At 44.7% G+C, this 20,543-nt stretch overlaps 1 protein-coding gene across 1 annotated transcript; it reads left to right on the top strand.

The window, feature by feature from the left end:
* The first annotated feature begins 13,716 nt into the window (after positions 1-13,716).
* LOC135536208 (E3 ubiquitin-protein ligase SH3RF2-like) lies at positions 13,717-19,159 on the top strand. The gene is made up of 5 exons (XM_064962581.1): positions 13,717-13,792; positions 16,287-16,401; positions 16,921-17,207; positions 18,139-18,611; positions 18,845-19,159. Exons 1-5 carry the CDS (start codon positions 13,717-13,719, stop codon positions 19,157-19,159), a joined length of 1,266 nt encoding a protein of 421 aa, XP_064818653.1.
* The last annotated feature ends 1,384 nt before the right edge of the window (positions 19,160-20,543 follow it).

The following is a 20,543-nucleotide window of genomic DNA, read 5'->3' on the forward strand; positions in this document are numbered from 1 at the left end:
TGTTTCAAGATTAACTAGTCTTGTAACACAGGCTGTTTTCAGACTAACTAGTCCTGTAACACAGGCTGTTTACAGGATAACTAGTCCTTTAACACAGGCTGTTTACAGGATAACTAGTCCTTTAACACAGACTGTTTTCAGACTAACTAGTCCTTTAACACAGGCTGTTTTCAGACTAACTAGTCCTGTAACACAGGTTGTTTACAGGATAACTAGTCCTGTAACACAGGCTGTTTACAGGATAACTAGTCCTTTAACACAGGCTGTTTTCAGACTAACTAGTCCTTTAACACAGGCTGTTTACAGGATAACTAGTCCTTTAACACAGGCTGTTTTCAGACTAACTAGTCCTTTAACACAGGCTGTTTTCAGACTAACTAGTCCTGTAACACAGGTTGTTTACAGGATAACTAGTCCTTTAACACAGGCTGTTTTCAGACTAACTAGTCCTATAACACAGGCTGTTTACAGGATAACTAGTCCTTTAACACAGACTGTTTTCAGACTAACTAGTCCTTTAACACAGGCTGTTTTCAGACTAACTAGTCCTTTAACACAGGCTGTTTACAGGATAACTAGTCCTTTAACACAGACTGTTTTCAGACTAACTAGTCCTGTAACACAGGCTGTTTACAGGATAACTAGTCCTTTAACACAGGCTGTTTTCAGACTAACTAGTCCTTTAACACAGGCTGTTTACAGGATAACTAGTCCTTTAACACAGGCTGTTTTCAGACTAACTAGTCCTTTAACACAGGCTGTTTTCAGACTAACTAGTCCTATAACACAGGCTGTTTACAGGATAACTAGTCCTTTAACACAGACTGTTTTCAGACTAACTAGTCCTGTAACACAGGCTGTTTACAGGATAACTAGTCCTGTAACACAGGCTGTTTTTCAGACTAACTAGTCCTTTAACACAGGCTGTTTACAGGATAACTAGTCCTTTAACACAGGCTGTTTTCAGACTAACTAGTCCTTTAACACAGGCTGTTTTCAGACTAACTAGTCCTATAACACAGGCTGTTTACAGGATAACTAGTCCTTTAACACAGGCTGTTTTCAGACTAACTAGTGCTGTAACACAGGCTGTTTACAGGATAACTAGTCCTTTAACACAGGCTGTTTTCAGACTAACTAGTCCTTTAACACAGACTGTTTTCAGACTAACTAGTCCTGTAACACAGGCTGTTTACAGGATAACTAGTCCTTTAACACAGGCTGTTTTCAGACTAACTAGTCCTTTAACACAGGCTGTTTACAGGATAACTAGTCCTTTAACACAGGCTGTTTTCAGACTAACTAGTCCTTTAACACAGGCTGTTTTCAGACTAACTAGTCCTATAACACAGGCTGTTTACAGGATAACTAGTCCTTTAACACAGACTGTTTTCAGACTAACTAGTCCTGTAACACAGGCTGTTTACAGGATAACTAGTCCTGTAACACAGGCTGTTTTCAGACTAACTAGTCCTTTAACACAGGCTGTTTACAGGATAACTAGTCCTTTAACACAGGCTGTTTTCAGACTAACTAGTCCTTTAACACAGACTGTTTTCAGACTAACTAGTCCTGTAACACAGGCTGTTTACAGGATAACTAGTCCTTTAACACAGGCTGTTTTCAGACTAACTAGTCCTTTAACACAGGCTGTTTTCAGACTAACTAGTCCTATAACACAGGCTGTTTACAGGATAACTAGTCCTTTAACACAGGCTGTTTTCAGACTAACTAGTGCTGTAACACAGGCTGTTTACAGGATAACTAGTCCTTTAACACAGGCTGTTTTCAGACTAACTAGTCCTTTAACACAGGCTGTTTTCAGACTAACTAGTCCTTTAACACAGGCTGTTTACAGGATAACTAGTCCTTTAACACAGACTGTTTTCAGACTAACTAGTCCTGTAACACAGGCTGTTTACAGGATAACTAGTCCTTTAACACAGGCTGTTTTCAGACTAACTAGTCCTTTAACACAGGCTGTTTACAGGATAACTAGTCCTTTAACACAGGCTGTTTTCAGACTAACTAGTCCTATAACACAGGCTGTTTTCAGACTAACTAGTCCTATAACACAGACTGTTTTCAGACTAACTAGTCCTTTAACACAGACTGTTTTCAGACTAACTAGTCCTTTAACACAGGCTGTTTTCAGACTAACTAGTCCTTTAACACAGGCTGTTTACAGGATAACTAGTCCTTTAACACAGGCTGTTTTCAGACTAACTAGTCCTTTAACACAGGCTGTTTTCAGACTAACTAGTCCTGTAACACAGGCTGTTTACAGGATAACTAGTCCTTTAACACAGACTGTTTTCAGACTAACTAGTCCTTAAAAGGATCATTGAGTCAGAGGAGAGTCTGCATCCCAAATGGCATAGGGAGGGAGTGAGGGAGGGATGGAGGGAGGGAGTGATAGATAGATGGAGGGATGGAATGATAGATAGATGGAGGGAATGATAGATAGATGGAGGGAGGGAATGATAGATAGATGGAGGGAGTGATAGATAGATGGAGGGAGGGAATGATAGATAGATGGAGGGATGGAATGATAGATAGATGGAGGGAATGATAGATAGATGGAGGGAGGGAATGATAGATAGATGGAGGGAGGGAATGATAGATAGATGGAGTGAATGATAGATAGATGGAGGGAGGGAATGATAGATAGATGGAGGGAGGGAATGATAGATAGATAGAGGGGAGGGAATGATAGATAGATGGAGGGAGGGCATGATAGATAGATGGAGGGAGGGAATGATAGATAGATGGAGAGAGGGAATGATAGATAGATGGAGGGAGGGAATGATAGATAGATGGAGGGAGGGAATGATAGATAGATGGAGGGAGTGAATGATAGATAGATGGAGGGGGTGAATGATAGATAGATGGAGGGAGGAATGATAGATAGATGGAGGGAGGGAATGATAGATAGATGGAGGGAGGGAATGATAGATAGATGGAGGGGGTGAATGATAGATAGATGGAAGGAGTGAATGATAGATAGATGGAGGGAGTGAATGATAGATAGATGGAGGGGTGAATGATAGATAGATGGAGGGGGTGAATGATAGATAGATGGAGGGAGTGAATGATATATAGATGGAGGGAGGGAATGATAGATAGATGGAGGGAGGGAATGAGAGATAGATGGAGGGAGGGAATGATAGATAGATGGAGGGGAGGGAATGATAGATAGATGGTGGGAGGGAATGATAGATAGATGGAGGGAGTGAATGATAGATAGATGGAGGGGGTGAATGATAGATAGATGGAGGGAGGGAATGATATATAGATGGAGGGAGGGAATGATAGATAGATGGAGGGAGGGAATGATAGATAGATGGAGGGGTTGAATGATAGATAGATGGAGGGAGTGAATGATAGATAGATGGAGGGAGGGAATGATAGATAGATGGAGGGAGGGAATGATAGATAGATGGAGGGAGGGAATGATAGATAGATGGAGGGAGGGAATGATAGATAGATTGAGGGAGGGAATGATAGATAGATGGAGGGGGTGAATGATAGATAGATGGAGGGGTGAATGATAGATAGATGGAGGGAGGGAATGATAGATAGATGGAGGAGGGAATGATATATAGATGGAGGGAGGGAATGATAGATAGATGGAGGGAGGGGAATGATAGATAGATGGAGGGAGTGAATGATAGATAGATGGAGGGAGTGAATGATAGATAGATGGAGGGAGGGAATGATATATAGATGGAGGGAGGGAATGATAGATAGATAGATAGGTAGATAGATAGATAGATAGATAGATAGATAGATAGATGGATAGATAGATAGATAGATAGATAGATAGATAGATAGATGGAGGGAGGGAATGATAGATAGATGGAGGGAGGGAATGATAGATAGATTGAGGGAGGGAATGATAGATAGATGGAGGGAGGGAATGATAGATAGATGGAGGGAGTGAGTGAATGATAGATAGATGGAGGGGGTGAATGATAGATAGATGGAGGGAGGGAATGATAGATAGATGGAGGAAGGGAATGATAGATAGATGGAGGGAGGGAATGATAGATAGATGGAGGGGGTGAATGATAGATAGATGGAGGGAGTGAATGATAGATAGATGGAGGGAGTGAATGATAGATAGATGGAGGGAGTGAATGATAGATAGATGGAGGGGGTGAATGATAGATAGATGGAGGGGGTGAATGATAGGTAGATGGAGGGAGTGAATGATATATAGATGGAGGGAAGGAATGATAGATAGATGGAGGGAGGGAATGATAGATAGATGGAGGGAGGGAATGATAGATAGATGGAGGGAGGGAATGATAGATAGATGGAGGGAGGGAATGATAGATAGATGGAGGGAGGGAATGATAGATAGATGGAGGGAGGGAATGATAGATAGATGGAGGGAGGGAATGATAGATAGATGGAGGGAGGGGAATGATAGATAGATTGAGGGAGGGAATGATAGATAGATGGAGGGGGTGAATGATAGATAGATGGAGGGGGTGAATGATAGATAGATGGAGGGAGGGAATGATAGATAGATGGAGGGGAGGGAATGATAGATAGATGGAGGGAGGGAATGATAGATAGATGGAGGGAGGGAATGATAGATAGATGGAGGGAGTGAATGATAGATAGATGGAGGGAGTGAATGATAGATAGATGGAGGGAGGGAATGATATATAGATGGAGGGAGGGAATGATAGATAGATGGAGGGAGGGAATGATAGATAGATGGAGGGAGTGAATGATAGATAGATGGAGGGAGGGAATGATATATAGATAGAGTGAGTGAATGATAGATAGATGGAGGGAGTGAATGATAGATAGATGGAGGGAGTGAATGATAGATAGATGGAGGGAGTGAATGATAGATAGATGGAGGGAATGATAGATAGATGGAGGGGAGTGAATGATAGAGTAGATGGAGGGAGGGAATGATAGATAGATAGATGGAGGGAATGATAGATAGATGGAGGGAGTGAATGATAGATAGATGGAGGGAGGGAATGATATATAGATGGAGGGAGGGAATGATAGATAGATAGATGGAGGGAATGATAGATAGATAGAGGGAATGATAGATAGATGGAGGAGTGAATGATAGATAGATGGAGGGAGGGAATGATATATAGATGGAGGGAGTGAATGATAGATAGATGGAGGGGGTGAATGATAGATAGATGGAGGGAATGATAGATAGATGGAGGGAGGGAATGATATATAGATGGAGGGAGTGAATGATAGATAGATGGAGGGAGGGAATGATATATAGATGGAGGGAGTGAATGATAGATAGATGGAGGGAGGCGAATGATTGATAGATGGAGGGAATGATAGATAGATGGAGGGAGTGAATGATAGATAGATGGAGGGAGGGAATGATAGATAGATGGAGGGAGGGAATGATATATAGATGGAGGGAGTGAATGATAGATAGATGGAGGGGGTGAATGATAGATAGATGGAGGGAATGATAGATAGATGGAGGGAGGGAATGATATATAGATGGAGGGAGTGAATGATAGATAGATGGAGGGAGGGAATGATATATAGATGGAGGGAGTGAATGATAGATAGATGGAGGGGCGAATGATAGATAGATGGATGGAATGATAGATAGATGGAGGGAGTGAATGATAGATAGATGGAGGGAATGATAGATAGATGGAGGGAGTGAATGATAGATAGATGGAGGGAATGATAGATAGATGGAGGGAGGGAATGATAGATAGATGGAGGGGGTGAATGATAGATAGATAGATGGAGTGAATGATAGATAGATGGAGGGAATGATAGATAGATGGAGGGAGGGAATGATAGATAGATGGAGGGAGGGAATGATAGATAGATGGAGGGAATGATAGATAGATGGAGGGAGGGAATGATATATAGATGGAGGGAGGGAATGATAGATAGATGGAGGGAGGGAATGATAGATAGATGGAGGGAGTGAATGATAGATAGATGGAGGGAGGGAATGATATATAGATAGAGTGAGTGAATGATAGATAGATGGAGGGAGTGAATGATAGATAGATGGAGGGAGTGAATGATAGATAGATGGAGGGAGTGAATGATAGATAGATGGAGGGAATGATAGATAGATGGAGGGAGTGAATGATAGAGTAGATGGAGGGAGGGAATGATAGATAGATAGATGGAGGGAATGATAGATAGATGGAGGGAGTGAATGATAGATAGATGGAGGGAGGGAATGATATATAGATGGAGGGAGGGAATGATAGATAGATAGATGGAGGGAATGATAGATAGATAGAGGGAATGATAGATAGATGGAGGGAGTGAATGATAGATAGATGGAGGGAGGGAATGATATATAGATGGAGGGAGTGAATGATAGATAGATGGAGGGGGTGAATGATAGATAGATGGAGGGAATGATAGATAGATGGAGGGAGGGAATGATATATAGATGGAGGGAGTGAATGATAGATAGATGGAGGGAGGGAATGATATATAGATGGAGGGAGTGAATGATAGATAGATGGAGGGGGCGAATGATTGATAGATGGAGGGAATGATAGATAGATGGAGGGAGTGAATGATAGATAGATGGAGGGAGGGAATGATAGATAGATGGAGGGAGGGAATGATATATAGATGGAGGGAGTGAATGATAGATAGATGGAGGGGGTGAATGATAGATAGATGGAGGGAATGATAGATAGATGGAGGGAGGGAATGATATATAGATGGAGGGAGTGAATGATAGATAGATGGAGGGAGGGAATGATATATAGATGGAGGGAGTGAATGATAGATAGATGGAGGGGGCGAATGATAGATAGATGGATGGAATGATAGATAGATGGAGGGAGTGAATGATAGATAGATGGAGGGAATGATAGATAGATGGAGGGAGTGAATGATAGATAGATGGAGGGAATGATAGATAGATGGAGGGAGGGAATGATAGATAGATGGAGGGGGTGAATGATAGATAGATAGATGGAGTGAATGATAGATAGATGGAGGGAATGATAGATAGATGGAGGGGAGGGAATGATAGATAGATGGAGGGAGGGAATGATAGATAGATGGAGGGAATGATAGATAGATGGAGGGAGGGAATGATAGATAGATGGAGGGAATGATAGATAGATGGAGGGAATGATAGATAGATGGAGGTAGGGAATGATAGATAGATGGAGGGAGGGAGGGAATGATAGATAGATGGAGGTATTGGAAGATGGAGCATAGTGTATAGGAAACAGCAGGGAAGCCCAGATTTCAATCAGAGTGGTTGGTAGGAGGCCAGGCTTTCCTCAAGCTGATGCGTAGCAGTCTGAAAGGACATTGCATGGTCCTGCTGTGGGTGTGGCCTGGGAGATGGAATACACCTGTGTCCAAAATGGGACCCTATACCCCTATATAGACCAGGGCTCTGGTCAAACGTAGTGCACTATGTAGGGTGCAATTTGGTATGGAGACACAGACAGGAAGGGTGCTCAACGATGCTTCCCAGGTGCTCATTTAGCAGAGGTGCATCTGTGAGAAGAGATGGAGGGCACAACAGCATGACCTTCCTTGGTGTACCATAAACATCATGTGGACTGCTGGTGCAGCATTAGCTAGCAGCCTAAGCTAACTCAGGTGCAGTACCTACAGTGTGTTATGTTGTACCTGGGCCCAGATAAAGAAATTAATCCTCTACCTTTTAACCCAAAAGTGAAACCGTACAACCACACTATGCTGTATAGCCTTGGTCATTTCAAAGCAGGTTATTCTGACGAGTGCTATGCTGCATCCAAACACCTGCAGATTTAATTTCAAACCTCAGGGCTATTTTGAAAAAAATATAAATGCAAACCTAGTAGAAAGAGGAGGAGGAGGAGGGTCCAGAGCACCCCTCTGTCTCTCTGTTGATCCCTCATAGGAGGAATAGAAAGAGGAGGAGGAGGAGGGTCCAGAGCACCCCTCTGTCTCTGTTGATCCCTCTGCAGGAGGTAGAAGGAGGAGGGGGAGGGGTCCAGAGCACCCCTCTGTCTCTGTTGATCCCTCATAGGAGGAGTAGAAAGAGGAGGAGGAGGAGGGTCCAGAGCACCCCTCTGTCTCTGTTAATCCCTCATAGGAGGAGTAGAAAGAGGAGGAGGAGGAGGGTCCAGAGCACCCCTCTGTCTCTGTTGATCCCTCATAGGAGGAGTAGAAAGAGGAGGAGGAGGGGGACGGTCCAGAGCACCCCTCTGTCTCTGTTGATCCCTCATAGGAGGAGTAGAAAGAGGAGGAGGAGGAGGGTCCAGAGCACCCCCCTGTCTCTCTGTTGATCCCTCATAGGAGGAATAGAAAGAGGAGGAGGAGGGTCCAGAGCACCCCTCTGTCTCTGTTGATCCCTCATAGGAGGAGTAGAAAGAGGAGGAGGAGGAGGGTCCAGAGCACCCCCCTGTGTTGATCCCTCACATGATGACGATGATGAGTCACTGTAGTCAGTTATATAACAAAACCTCTCATCTCTCTCCTCTCTCCTTCTCTTTCTCTCTCATTCCTGACCTCCCTCTCTTTCTCTCTCATTCCTGATCTACCTCTCTTTCTCTGTCATTCCTCATCTCCCTCTTTTTCTCTGTCATTCCTCATCTCCCTCTCTCTCTTTATTTCCCACTTTCTCTCCCTCCCGCTCTCATCTCTCTCTCACTCCCTCTTTCTCTCCCTCCCTCTCTGATCTGCCTGAGAGCTCCTTCCTCTTCACTGAGCAGGTAATACTCCTTCACATTGCTGTGCCAATAATAGCAGACAAGCCTAGTCCTGCATGCCCTTCCTTCCTTCCTTCCCTCCCACCCAGCTAAACAGAAGGAGGTTGTTGATGTTCCGTGTTTTCTTCCCACCTCAGCACTATTGTTGTGATGTCATGATGTTGATGTTTGTTTTACTTCCTATAATACCATCTTTAACATTGCTGTTTATTTAACGTTAATGTTATACAGTACGGGCGTCATAATCAGAGAATCAACGTTACCAACATGTCAACAAAGGCTATAAAATGCTATGAGGCTGTCTGTGGAGAACAGTTTATTTATTGACCTGTTTCTTTGCCAGATCTGATTTGTGTGAGTGCCAGTCATGTTTGGGATGACAACCAAAGGAAGAGGTGTTGGCGTATGAAGCACAAACAAACAGATCTGTGCTAACAGTCTCAAACAGTTTAACAGTTGCTAAGAAGTTACCTGCGGCTAACAGTTGACTTGTTATGTTGCTGGAGATGGTATGAGATTATACCAAGTGGAGAGACAGTAGGAACACCCTGCTAGGCTGTGTTTCTAGAGGTGTGATGCTAATAGCCTGGGTCTGGAACACCCTGCTAGGCTGTGTTTCTAGAGGTGTGATGCTTATAGCCTGGGTCTGGAACACCCTGCTAGGCTGTGTTTCTAGAGGTGTGATGCTTATAGCCTGGGTCTGGAACACCCTGCTAGGATGTGTTTCTAGAGGTGTGATACTAATAGCCTGGGTCTGGAACACCCTGCTAGGATGTGTTTCTAGAGGTGTGATGCTAATAGCCTGGGTCTGGAACACCCTGCTAGGATGTGTTTCGAGAGGTGTGATGCTAATAGCCTGGGTCTGGAACACCCTGCTAGGCTGTGTTTCGAGAGGTGTGATGCTTATAGCCTGGGTCTGGAACACCCTGCTAGGATGTGTTTCGAGAGGTGTGATGCTTATAGCCTGGGTCTGGAACACCCTGCTAGGATGTGTTTCGAGAGGTGTGATGCTAATAGCCTGGGTCTGGAACACCCTGCTAGGCTGTGTTTCGAGAGGTGTGATGCTTATAGCCTGGGTCTGGAACACCCTGCTAGGATGTGTTTCGAGAGGTGTGATGCTAATAGCCTGGGTCTGGAACACCCTGCTAGGCTGTGTTTCTAGAGGTGTGATGCTTATAGCCTGGGTCTGGAACACCCTGCTAGGCTGTGTTTCTAGAGGTGTGATGCTTATAGCCTGGGTCTGGAACACCCTGCTAGGCTGTGTTTCTAGAGGTGTGATACTAATAGCCTGGGTCTGGAACACCCTGCTAGGCTGTGTTTCTAGAGGTGTGATGCTTATAGCCTGGGTCTGGAACACCACTATGTAGTGTTTCTAGAGGTGGATGCTAATAGCCTGTGTCTGGAACACCCTGCTAGGCTGTGTTTCTAGAGGTGTGATACTAATAGCCTGGGTCTGGAACACCCTGTCAGGCTGTGTTTCTAGAGGTGTGATACTAATAGCCTGGGTCTGGAACACCCTGCCAAGCTGTGTTTCTAGAGGTGTGATACTAATAGCCTGGGTCTGGAACACCCTGCCAAGCTGTGTTTCTAGAGGTGTGATACTAATAGCCTGGGTCTGGAACACCCTGCTAGGCTGTGTTTCGAGAGGTGTGATACTAATAGCCTGGGTCTGGAACACCCTGCTAGGCTGTGTTTCGAGAGGTGTGATGCTTATAGCCTGGGTCTGGAACACCCTGCTAGGCTGTGTTTCTAGAGGTGTGATACTAATAGCCTGGGTCTGGAACACCCTGCCAAGCTGTGTTTCTAGAGGTGTGATACTAATAGCCTGGGTCTGGAACACCCTGCCAAGCTGTGTTTCTAGAGGTGTGATACTAATAGCCTGGGTCTGGAACACCCTGCTAGGCTGTGTTTCGAGAGGTGTGATACTAATAGCCTGGGTCTGGAACACCCTGCTAGGCTGTGTTTCGAGAGGTGTGATGCTTATAGCCTGGGTCTGGAACACCCTGCTAGGCTGTGTTTCGAGAGGTGTGATGCTTATAGCCTGGGTCTGGAACACCCTGCTAGGCTGTGTTTCTAGAGGTGTGATACTAATAGCCTGGGTCTGGAACACCATGCCAGGCTGTGTTTCTAGAGGTGTGATGCTAATAGCCTGGGTCTGGAACACCCTGTCAGGCTGTGTTTCTAGAGGTGTGATGCTAATAGCCTGGGTCTGGAACACCATGCCAGGCTGTGTTTCTAGAGGTGTGATGCTAATAGCCTGGGTCTGGAACACCCTGCCAGGCTGTTTCTAGAGGTGTGATGCTAATAGCCTGGGTCTGGAACACCCTGCCAGGCTGTGTTTCTAGAGGTGTGATGCTAATAGCCTGGGTCTGGAACACCACTATGTAGTGTTTCTAGAGGTGGATGCTAATAGCCTGTGTCTGGAACACCACTATGTAGTGTTTACAGAATGACTACACTGTTAACCACAAACCATTACAACAGGAGGAGGAGTAGAGGGAGGAGGTGGAGGAGGTTGAAGATAAGAGAGAGAGAGAGGACAAGGAGGAGGAGGAGGAGAGGGAGGAGGAGGAGTGGAGAGAAGAGAGAGAGAGGACAGGGAGGAGGAGGAGAGGAGAGGGAAGAAGAGGAGAGGGAGGAGGAGGAGGGGAGAGGGAGAGAAGAGAGAGGACAGGGAGGAGGAGGAGAGGGAGAGAAGAGAGAGAGAGAGAGAGGAGAGGGAGGGGGAGGAGGGGAGAGGGAGAGAAGAGAGAGGACAGGGAGGAGGAGGAGAGAGAGAGAAGAGAGAGAGAGGAGAGGGAGGGAGGAGGGAGGGAGAGAGAGAGGAGAGGGAGGAGGAGGAGGGGAGAGGGAGAGAAGAGAGAGAGAGGACAGGGAGGAGGAGGGGAGAGAGAGAGGAGAGGGAGGGAGGAGGAGGGGAGAGGGAGAGAAGAGAGGAGAGGACAGGGAGGAGGAGAGGACAAGGAGAGGAGGAGAGGAGAGAGGAGAGAGAGGGAGGGAGGAGGAGGGGGAGGGGAGAGAAGAGAGGGAGGAGGAGGGTAGAGAGGGAGGAGGAGTGGATTTGTGGGGCATTGTGTGGAGTAGGGCTGTCAATAATGGCCTAAAAGTAGTATCTACATTTTTTCAGAGGTTTGGACGATACACAATATACATCTAGATTTCTTGTTTTCTCTGTACAAATTTAAAAAGGCATAATTTTAATAGATTTTTCTTTATTAAAAAATATGTAGGCCTATTTGTGCAAACAAAATGAACACACACCCACATGTCTATTCTATTGTTTCTCGAATTCTGACCACTACCTGTTTGTCATTTTGTCATTAGTATAATCGTTTTGATTGAAAATGTGTTAATTTGTTGTTATAATTAAAACAGCCTGTGGTTATTTGCTATTGGTTTGGCAGAATGACTCATCTACTAACACATTAGCCTACAGTTGGCCTGAACATAACTTTCTTGAATGCACTTTAATTATCCAATGTCACACTGAGCGATGGCGAGGCAGCTTCCAGCACTGCAGCATTCACATTTGCTGATCCTATTGGCACGTCATCTAAGGTTTTTGTGTTGTGCCCGCAATCGGTTGAGACACAACATGCTCTTGAATTTCTTTAAATATTTTTTATTTATTTCCCCTTTATTTAACTGGTTGGCCAGTTGAGAACAAGTTCTCATTTACAACTGCGACCTGGTCAAGATAGAACAAAGCAGTGCGATACAAACAACACAGAGTTACACATGGGATAAAGAAATGTACAGTCAATAACACAATAGAAAACTATATACAGTGTGTGCAAATGTATTTAAGATTAGGGAGGTAAGGCAATAAATAGGCCATAGTGGCGAAATAATGACAATTTAGCAATTAAACACTGGAATGATAGATGTGCAGAAGATGAATGTGCAAGTAGAGATACTGGGGAGCAAAAAAATAAATAACGATATGGGGATGAGGTAGTTGGGTGGGCTATTTACAGATGGGCTATGTACAGGTGCAATGATCGGTAAGCTTCTCTGACAGCTGATGCTTAAAGTTAGTGAGGGAGATATGCATCTCCAGCTTCAGTGATTTTTGCAATTTGTTCCAGTCATTGGCAGCAAAGAACTGGAAGGAAAGGCAGCCAAAGGAGGAGTGGACTTTGGGGGTTACACGTAGGCATTTGTAGTTGTCCACATATTATATCTCACTGGTCATCCCAAAAGCCAACACTTCCTTTGGCCGCTTTCCTTCCAGTTCTCTTGCTCCCCAGTATCTCTACTTGCACATCATCATCTGCACATCCATCACACCAGCGTTAATTCTAAATTGTAATTATTTCACCTCTGTGGCCTATTTATTGCCTTACCTCCCTATTCTTCTACATTTGCACACACTGTACCTAGATTTTTCTATAGTGTTATTGACTGTACGTTTATTTATGTGTAACTCTGTGTTGTTGTTTTTTGTCGCACTGCTTTGCTTTATCTTGGCCAGGTCACAGTTGTAAATGAGAACTTGTTCTCAACTGGCCTACCTGGTTAAATAAAGGTTAAATGAATAAATATAAATAAATAAAAAATGATGGGGTATGGTTCACCTTTATCTCCGGAATGTTCTGGCATTGGCAAACATGCATGTTTGTTTAAATCAAAAGGGATGCTGTCAAAGAGTGACTAAATTCAATGACAATGATATCCTTTTAAAATCATACAGGTTTATGTCTGTCTATCTTCCTGTTTCCTGTCTCTCCCAGGTTCTCTTTCTAGCAGTCCTGCTTTAAAGTCTGCTTTATTTCTCCTTTATACCTCATAAATGCCCTCTTCCACATTTAATGAGGGCATCTTAGTCATCCTCTGTCAGTTTACATGATATCTTCTCAGTCTTTACTGTTTGAATTCTTCCTCTTTTTCTCTATATAGAGTGAGAGGAAGAACACTATGGCAGTATACATATTTACATCCTGGTCTTCCTCCTCTGTTTCTATAGGGTGAGAGGAAGATGAGTAGTGGTGAAGCTCCTCCCACCATCACCATGGCTCTGATCAACCCCCAGACCGCCTCCGCCTCAGCAGACACCAAACAGTCTTCCACTCAGCAGCTATCCATCAGTGTGTGAGTAAAACTGGAGAAACATTAGAGTAACGTAGTAGTAACATAGTAGTAACTATGGAGTAATACATTAGTAAAATGGTAGTAACAACCTCCGCTGATACCAAGGAGTTTGCCGCCTAGCAACTCCATCAGCTTGTGAACACTGGACAAACACTGGACAAACACTGGACAAACACTGGACAAACACTGGACTAACACTGACAAACACTGGACTAACACTGGACTAACACTGGACAAACACTGACAAACACTGGACTAACACTGGACTAACACTGGACTAACACTGGACAAACACTGGACAAACACTGACTAACACTGGACAAAGACTGACAAACACTGGACTAACACTGGACTAACACTGGACTAACACTGACTAACACTGGACTAGTAACAGCTGTAGCCTTGGAGCAACACTGCAGGAACACAGTAGTAATAACCAGAGTAGTAACACCAGAATGGAGTAGCGTGACAGTGGTTCAACACTAGAAATCATATACATGACCTGAAAGGTAATTTAAAAAACATTAGATATGGAATTTTTTCATCTATACAGTGACTTATTACAGTGTGTCTGTATCTACAGTGACTTCCTTACAGTGTGTCTGTATCTACAGTGACTTCATTACAGTGTGTCTGTGTCTACAGTGACTTCATTACAGTGTGTCTGTGTCTACAGTGACTTCCTTACAGTGTGTCTGTGTCTACAGTGACTTCATTACAGTGTGTCTGTATCTACAGTGACTTCCTTACAGTGTGTCTGTATCTACAGTGACTTCCTCTTTACAGTGTGTCTGTATCTACAGTGACTTCCCCTACAGTGTCTGTGTCTACAGTGACTTCCTTACAATGTGTCTGTCTCTACAGTGACTTCCTTACAGTGTGTCTGTGTCTACAGTGACTTCATTACAGTGTGTCTGTATCTACAGTGACTTCCTTACAGTGTGTCTGTATCTACAGTGACTTCCTTACAGTGTGTCTGTATCTACAGTGACTTCCTTACAGTGTGTCTGTATCTACAGTGACTTCCTTACAGTGTGTCTGTATCTACAGTGACTTCCTTACAATGTGTCTGTGTCTACAGTGACTTCCTTACAGTGTGTCTGTATCTACAGTGACTTCCTTACAATGTGTCTGTGTCTACAGTGACTTCATTACAGTGTGTCTGTATCTACAGTGACTTCCTTTACAATGTGTCTGTGTCTACAGTGACTTTCATTACAGTGTGTCTGTCTCTACAGTGACTTTGGAAAGTATTCAGACCCCTTGACTTTTTCCACATTTTGTGACTTTACAGCCTTATTCTAAAATTGATTAAATTTTTTTCTACACACAATACCCCATAATACCATCTCAATACCCCACAATGACATCTCAATACCCCATAATGACATCACAATACCCCATACACACAATACCCCATACACAATACCCCATACACACAATACCCCATACACAATACCCATACACACAATACCCCATACACATAAATACCCCATACACACAATACCCCATACACACAATACCCCATAATACCATCTCAATAGCCCATAATGACATCACAATACCCCACAATGACATCACAATACCCCATAACACCATCTCAACAGCCCATAATGACATCACAATACCCCACAATGACATCACAATACCCCATAATGACATCTCAATAGCCCATAATGACATCTCAATACCCCATAATGACAAAGCAAAATAGTTGTTTATACATTTTTGGCAAGCTTGGCACACCTGTATTTGGAGAGTTTCTCCCATTCTTCTCTGCAGATCCTCTCAAGGCCACTCAAGGCCATGTCCCAAAGCCACTCCTGCGTTGTCTTGCTGTGCTTAGGGTTGTTGTCCTGTTGGAAGTTGAACCTTTGTGAGCGCTCTGGAGCAGGTTTTCATCAAGGAACACTCTGTACTTTGTTCATCTTTCCTCAATCCTGACTAATCTCCCAGTCCCTGCTGCTGAAAAACATCCTCTCTGAGCTCTACGGACAATTCCTTCCACCTCATGGCTTGGTTTTTGCTCTGACATGCACTGTCAACTGTGGAACATTGTATAGACAGGCGTGTGCCTTTCCAAAGCATGTCCAATCAATTGAATTCACCACAGGTGGACTCCAATCAAGTTGTAGAAACATCTCAAGGATGATCAATGGAAACAGTATACCCCTGAGCTCAATTTGGAGTCTCATAGCAAAGAGTCTGAATACTTATGTAAATAAGGTATTTCTGTTTTTCATTTTTAATAAATGTGCACCAAATTTGTCATTATAGGGTATTGTGTTTAGATTGGTGAGGAGAAAATTATTGAATCCATTTTAGAATAAGGTTGTAACGTAATAACATTTTGAAAAAGTGAAGAAGGTCTGAATACTTTCCGAATACACTGTATGTGAGATTGTTGTAACCTAACATGTAATCCGTTCTTCAGGTGTGCTGCTCTGTACTCCTACAAGCCCCGTCGTTCTGAGTGGAACTGGAGTTGAGGAAGGGGAGATGGTGGGGTCTATGGGAAGTTTAAGGAGGGCTGGCTCCGAGGCCTCTCTCTACGGACGGGCAAAGTGGGCATCCTCCCTGGCAACTACGTCACACCTGTCCTCAGGTAGTGGGCATTCTGCCCGGCAACTACGTCACACCTGTCCTCAGGTAAGTGGGCATTCTGCCTGGCAACTATGTCACACCTGTCCTCAGGTAAGTGGGCATTCTGCCCGCAACTACGTCACACCTGTCCTCAGGTAAGTGGGCATTCTGCCCGGCAACTACATCACACCTGTCCTCAGGTAAGTGGGCATTCTGCCCGGCAACTACGTCACACCTGTCCTCAGGTAAGTGGGCATTTCTGCCCGGCAACTATGTCACACCTGTCCTCAGGTAAGCGGGAGAGCCATTTCTGCCGGCTCTCATTACGCAGACCATGAGAAACGAGTGGCAATTGATATTTGGATTGTAATGCTGTGGTTGTGTTATCAGAGGGGATCAGCCTTTCTGTTAGCTGATGTGGGGGTCATCAGTGACACTACTTTCCTACAGTGGTTCTATCTTTTTTGACTTTCATTTGTGTCATGGACACCTAATTAATTGATTTTGACACCAATATCTATTTATTCCCTGTCTAACACAGAACTTCTGCCAGGCTCTTGGATTCCAAGGCAGTGACAGCAGGCCCTGGCACAGTCTCTGGAAGAAGAACCTCCTCGTCCTCCAAAACGCCAGCGGTGGTTCTAGCTCTCGACAGGGTCAACTCAGATGGCACTAGTTACTCTACTGGACAACGGGTACCGCAGCAGTCTGTTTCCATGGCCACGCAGCCTATGATATCAACAGGCGGCGCCACCAGACAATCCCTGCATGGGGTGAGCTCGGAGGGATGGGACACAGTGAGGAGGGTCTTCCATCGTTCACAGAGAGGTAATAGTGAAGGAAGTTTGTAACTCTACAAAGTTCAATTTTCAGGTGTTGGGTGGTTCCACAGTTCCATAGTGCTGTATTCTCAGTCTCAACCATGTTGGTTGGTTATTATCCTAACATTATGCAGTATTGCCCAGTCAGAGATAGTAAACCTGGAAAGAAGGCTTCTCTATTCAGTATTGCCCAGTCAGAGATAGTAAACCTGGAAAGAAGGCTTCTCTATTCAGTATTGCCCAGTCAGAGATAGTAAACCTGGAAAGAAGGCTTCTCTATTCAGTATTGCCCAGTCAGAGATAGTAAACCTGGAAAGAAGGCTTCTCTATTCAGTATTGACCAGTCAGAGATAGTAAACCTGGAAAGAAGGCTTCTCTATTCAGTATTGACCAGTCAGAGATATTAAACCTGGAAAGAAGGCTTCTCTATTCAGTATTGCCCAGTCAGAGATATTAAACCTGGAAAGAAGGCTTCTCTATTCAGTATTGACCAGTCAGAGATATTAAACCTGGAAAGAAGGCTTCTCTATTCAGTATTGACCAGTCAGAGATAGTAAACCTGGAAAGAAGGCTTCTCTATTCAGTGTTGACCAGTCAGAGATAGTAAACCTGGAAAGAAGGCTTCTCTATTCAGTATTGACCAGTCAGAGATAGTAAACCTGGAAAGAAGGCTTCTCTATTCAGTATTGACCAGTCAGAGATAGTAAACCTGGAAAGAAGGCTTCTCTATTCAGTATTGACCAGTCAGAGATAGTAAACCTGGAAAGAAGGCTTCTCTATTCAGTATTGACCAGTCAGAGATAGTAAACCTGTCTATTCTAGTTGATATGTCAGATCGTACAATGTGGAACCCAGAACAGTGCAGTGGAAATTACATTGCGTTGATTTGACAAGGATCCATTTTGAGTGACTTCAAAGTATGTTTCATGTCCTCTCAGGCTCATCTCAGCGGGGAAAACACTACCCCCACACCACCATCTCATCCAGCTCAGCCCTTCAATCCCAGACAAACAGTCAGAGCTCATCCCAGAGCTCGTCCCAATGCAGTAACCACTACCCCCACACTACCACTGCCACCTCAGGCCTTCAGCCCCATTCTCAGTCCCAATCCCACAGCCAGAACTTTAGCCACATCCGGGGCCCTGGCTTCTCCCCTGCTCTGCTCAGGAAGAAACAACACATGAGCATCCTGCCCAATCACTACAGATCTCTGGCCTGGATGTCTGAAGGTCAAGTGCCCCCTGGTGGTAGATCTATGAAGGACAGGGACACGGCTGCCAGAGAGGTGTTTGATAGGCAGGTGTTGGAGACGAGGCAGGTGTTGGAGACGAGGCAAGCAGCATCGAATGGTCAGCACTCCATACACTCTATCCTAGTGAGACCAGACGCCCTCAAGAACAACACAGAGAAGGTAACACGCTCACCTGCCTTCTAGATCTTATTAAGTAGCTTAGAGGGATAGTTGACTGGTCTACTTTGACTTCTATTTTGTTTTTATTTATTTTGAAATTCTCTCTAACCATGATCTCTTTCACGTAGCACATGCTGACTACCACTGTCTGCTATATCCAGCATCAATCATCTTTATTCCTATTCCACTGCTGTATCATAATGTCAACATTGTGTATGTGTTTTATCCCTCAGCCCACCAAGTCAGTGCGGTTCCTGACCCAGCCTGATTCCCCTCCACCACAGCCCAGGACCACCTCCCTGCCCTCGGGTCGCCAGCCTCCCTCCAGTACCCGGCCTGGTCCCCCTCCCCTGGAGGTCTGGGCTCCATCACTCACACTGGGGCGAGATGGGCCTGGGATCATACTGAAAGAAGGCAAGGCTCCTGTTCTCAGGAAAGGTCTGGAGACAAACCCCTCAGATGTTCTGACATCCAATCAGAAACCTACCTCTTCATTATCATCATCAGCACCATCTGCGTCAATGCAGTCCAGCAGCCCTAGCAGGTAGGAGAGGAACCAGCACCTCCTTTTTACAAACTGGCCTGCTTAGTGTCTGGCTTCAGGAAGTAGGATTTCTGTATTCTGTATGTGACGGTGGTCCTCTGTGGCTCACTTGCATCACAAGGGTAGTGAATTCAGGTTCCGCCGGGGCCCCTCCATACGTAAAATATATGCTTGACTATAAGTCTTTTTGAATAAAAGCGTCTGCTAAATGGTAAATAATCTCAGAAAAGAAAGAAACCTCCTCTTACTGTCAACTGCAGTGGGAGGACAGTTTTTTTTGGGGGGCTGCAGTGGGAGGACAGTTTTTTGGGGGGGGCTGCAGTGGGAGGACAGTTTTTTGGGGGGCTGCAGTGGGAGGACAGTTTTTTTGGGGGGCTGCAGTGGGAGGACAGTTTTTTTGGGGGGCTGCAGTGGGAGGACAGTTTTTTTGGGGGGCTGCAGTGGGCCTAGTGGTTAGAGTTTTGGTTTTGTAACCGATAGGTTGCAAGATCAAATCCCTGAGCTGACAAGGTTAAAAAATGTTTTATTTTATTTTAAATCTGTTGTTCTGCCCCTGAACAAGGCATTTAACCCACTTTTCCTAGGCTGTCATTGTAAATAAGAATATGACTTGCCTAGTTAAATAAAGGTTAAAAAAACGGTGTTTATTTTCAGCAAACGTGTAAATATTTGTATGAACATAGCAAGATTCAACAACTGATACATTTACTGAACGAGTTCTACAGACATGTGACTAACAGAAATGGAATAATGTGTCCCTGAACAAAGGGGGTCAACATCAAAAGTAACAGTCAGTATCTGGTGTGGCCACCAGCTGCATTAAGTACTGCACTGCATCTCCTCTTCATGGACTGCACCAGTTCTTGCTGTGAGATGTTACCCCACTCTTCCACAAAGGCACCTGCAAGTTCCCGGACATTTCACCCTCCGATCCAACAGGTCCCAGATGTGCTCATTGGGATTGAGATCCGGGCTCTTCGCTGGCCATGACAGAACAATGAAATTCCTGTCTTGCAGGAAATCACGCATGAGCATGAGCAGTATGGCAGGTGGCATTGTCATACTGGAGGGTCGTATCAAGATGAGCCTGCAGGAAGGATACCACATGAGGGAGGAGGATGTCTTCCTGTAACGCACAGCGTTGAGATTGCCTGCAATGACAACAAGCTCAGTTCGATGACGCTGTGACACACTGACCCAGACCATGACGGACCCTCCACATCCAAATCCATCCCGCTACAGAGTACAGGTCTCTGTGTAACACTCATTCCTACGACAATAACCTCGAATCCGACCATCACCCCTGGTGAGACAAAACCACGTCTCGTCAGTTAAGAGTTCTGTCTGGTCCAGCGATGGTGGGTTTGTGCCCATAGGCAACGTTGTTG

The sequence above is a fragment of the Oncorhynchus masou genome, unplaced genomic scaffold (assembly GCF_036934945.1).
Source record: "Oncorhynchus masou masou isolate Uvic2021 unplaced genomic scaffold, UVic_Omas_1.1 unplaced_scaffold_5740, whole genome shotgun sequence".
Taxonomy (NCBI): Eukaryota; Metazoa; Chordata; class Actinopteri; order Salmoniformes; family Salmonidae; genus Oncorhynchus; species Oncorhynchus masou.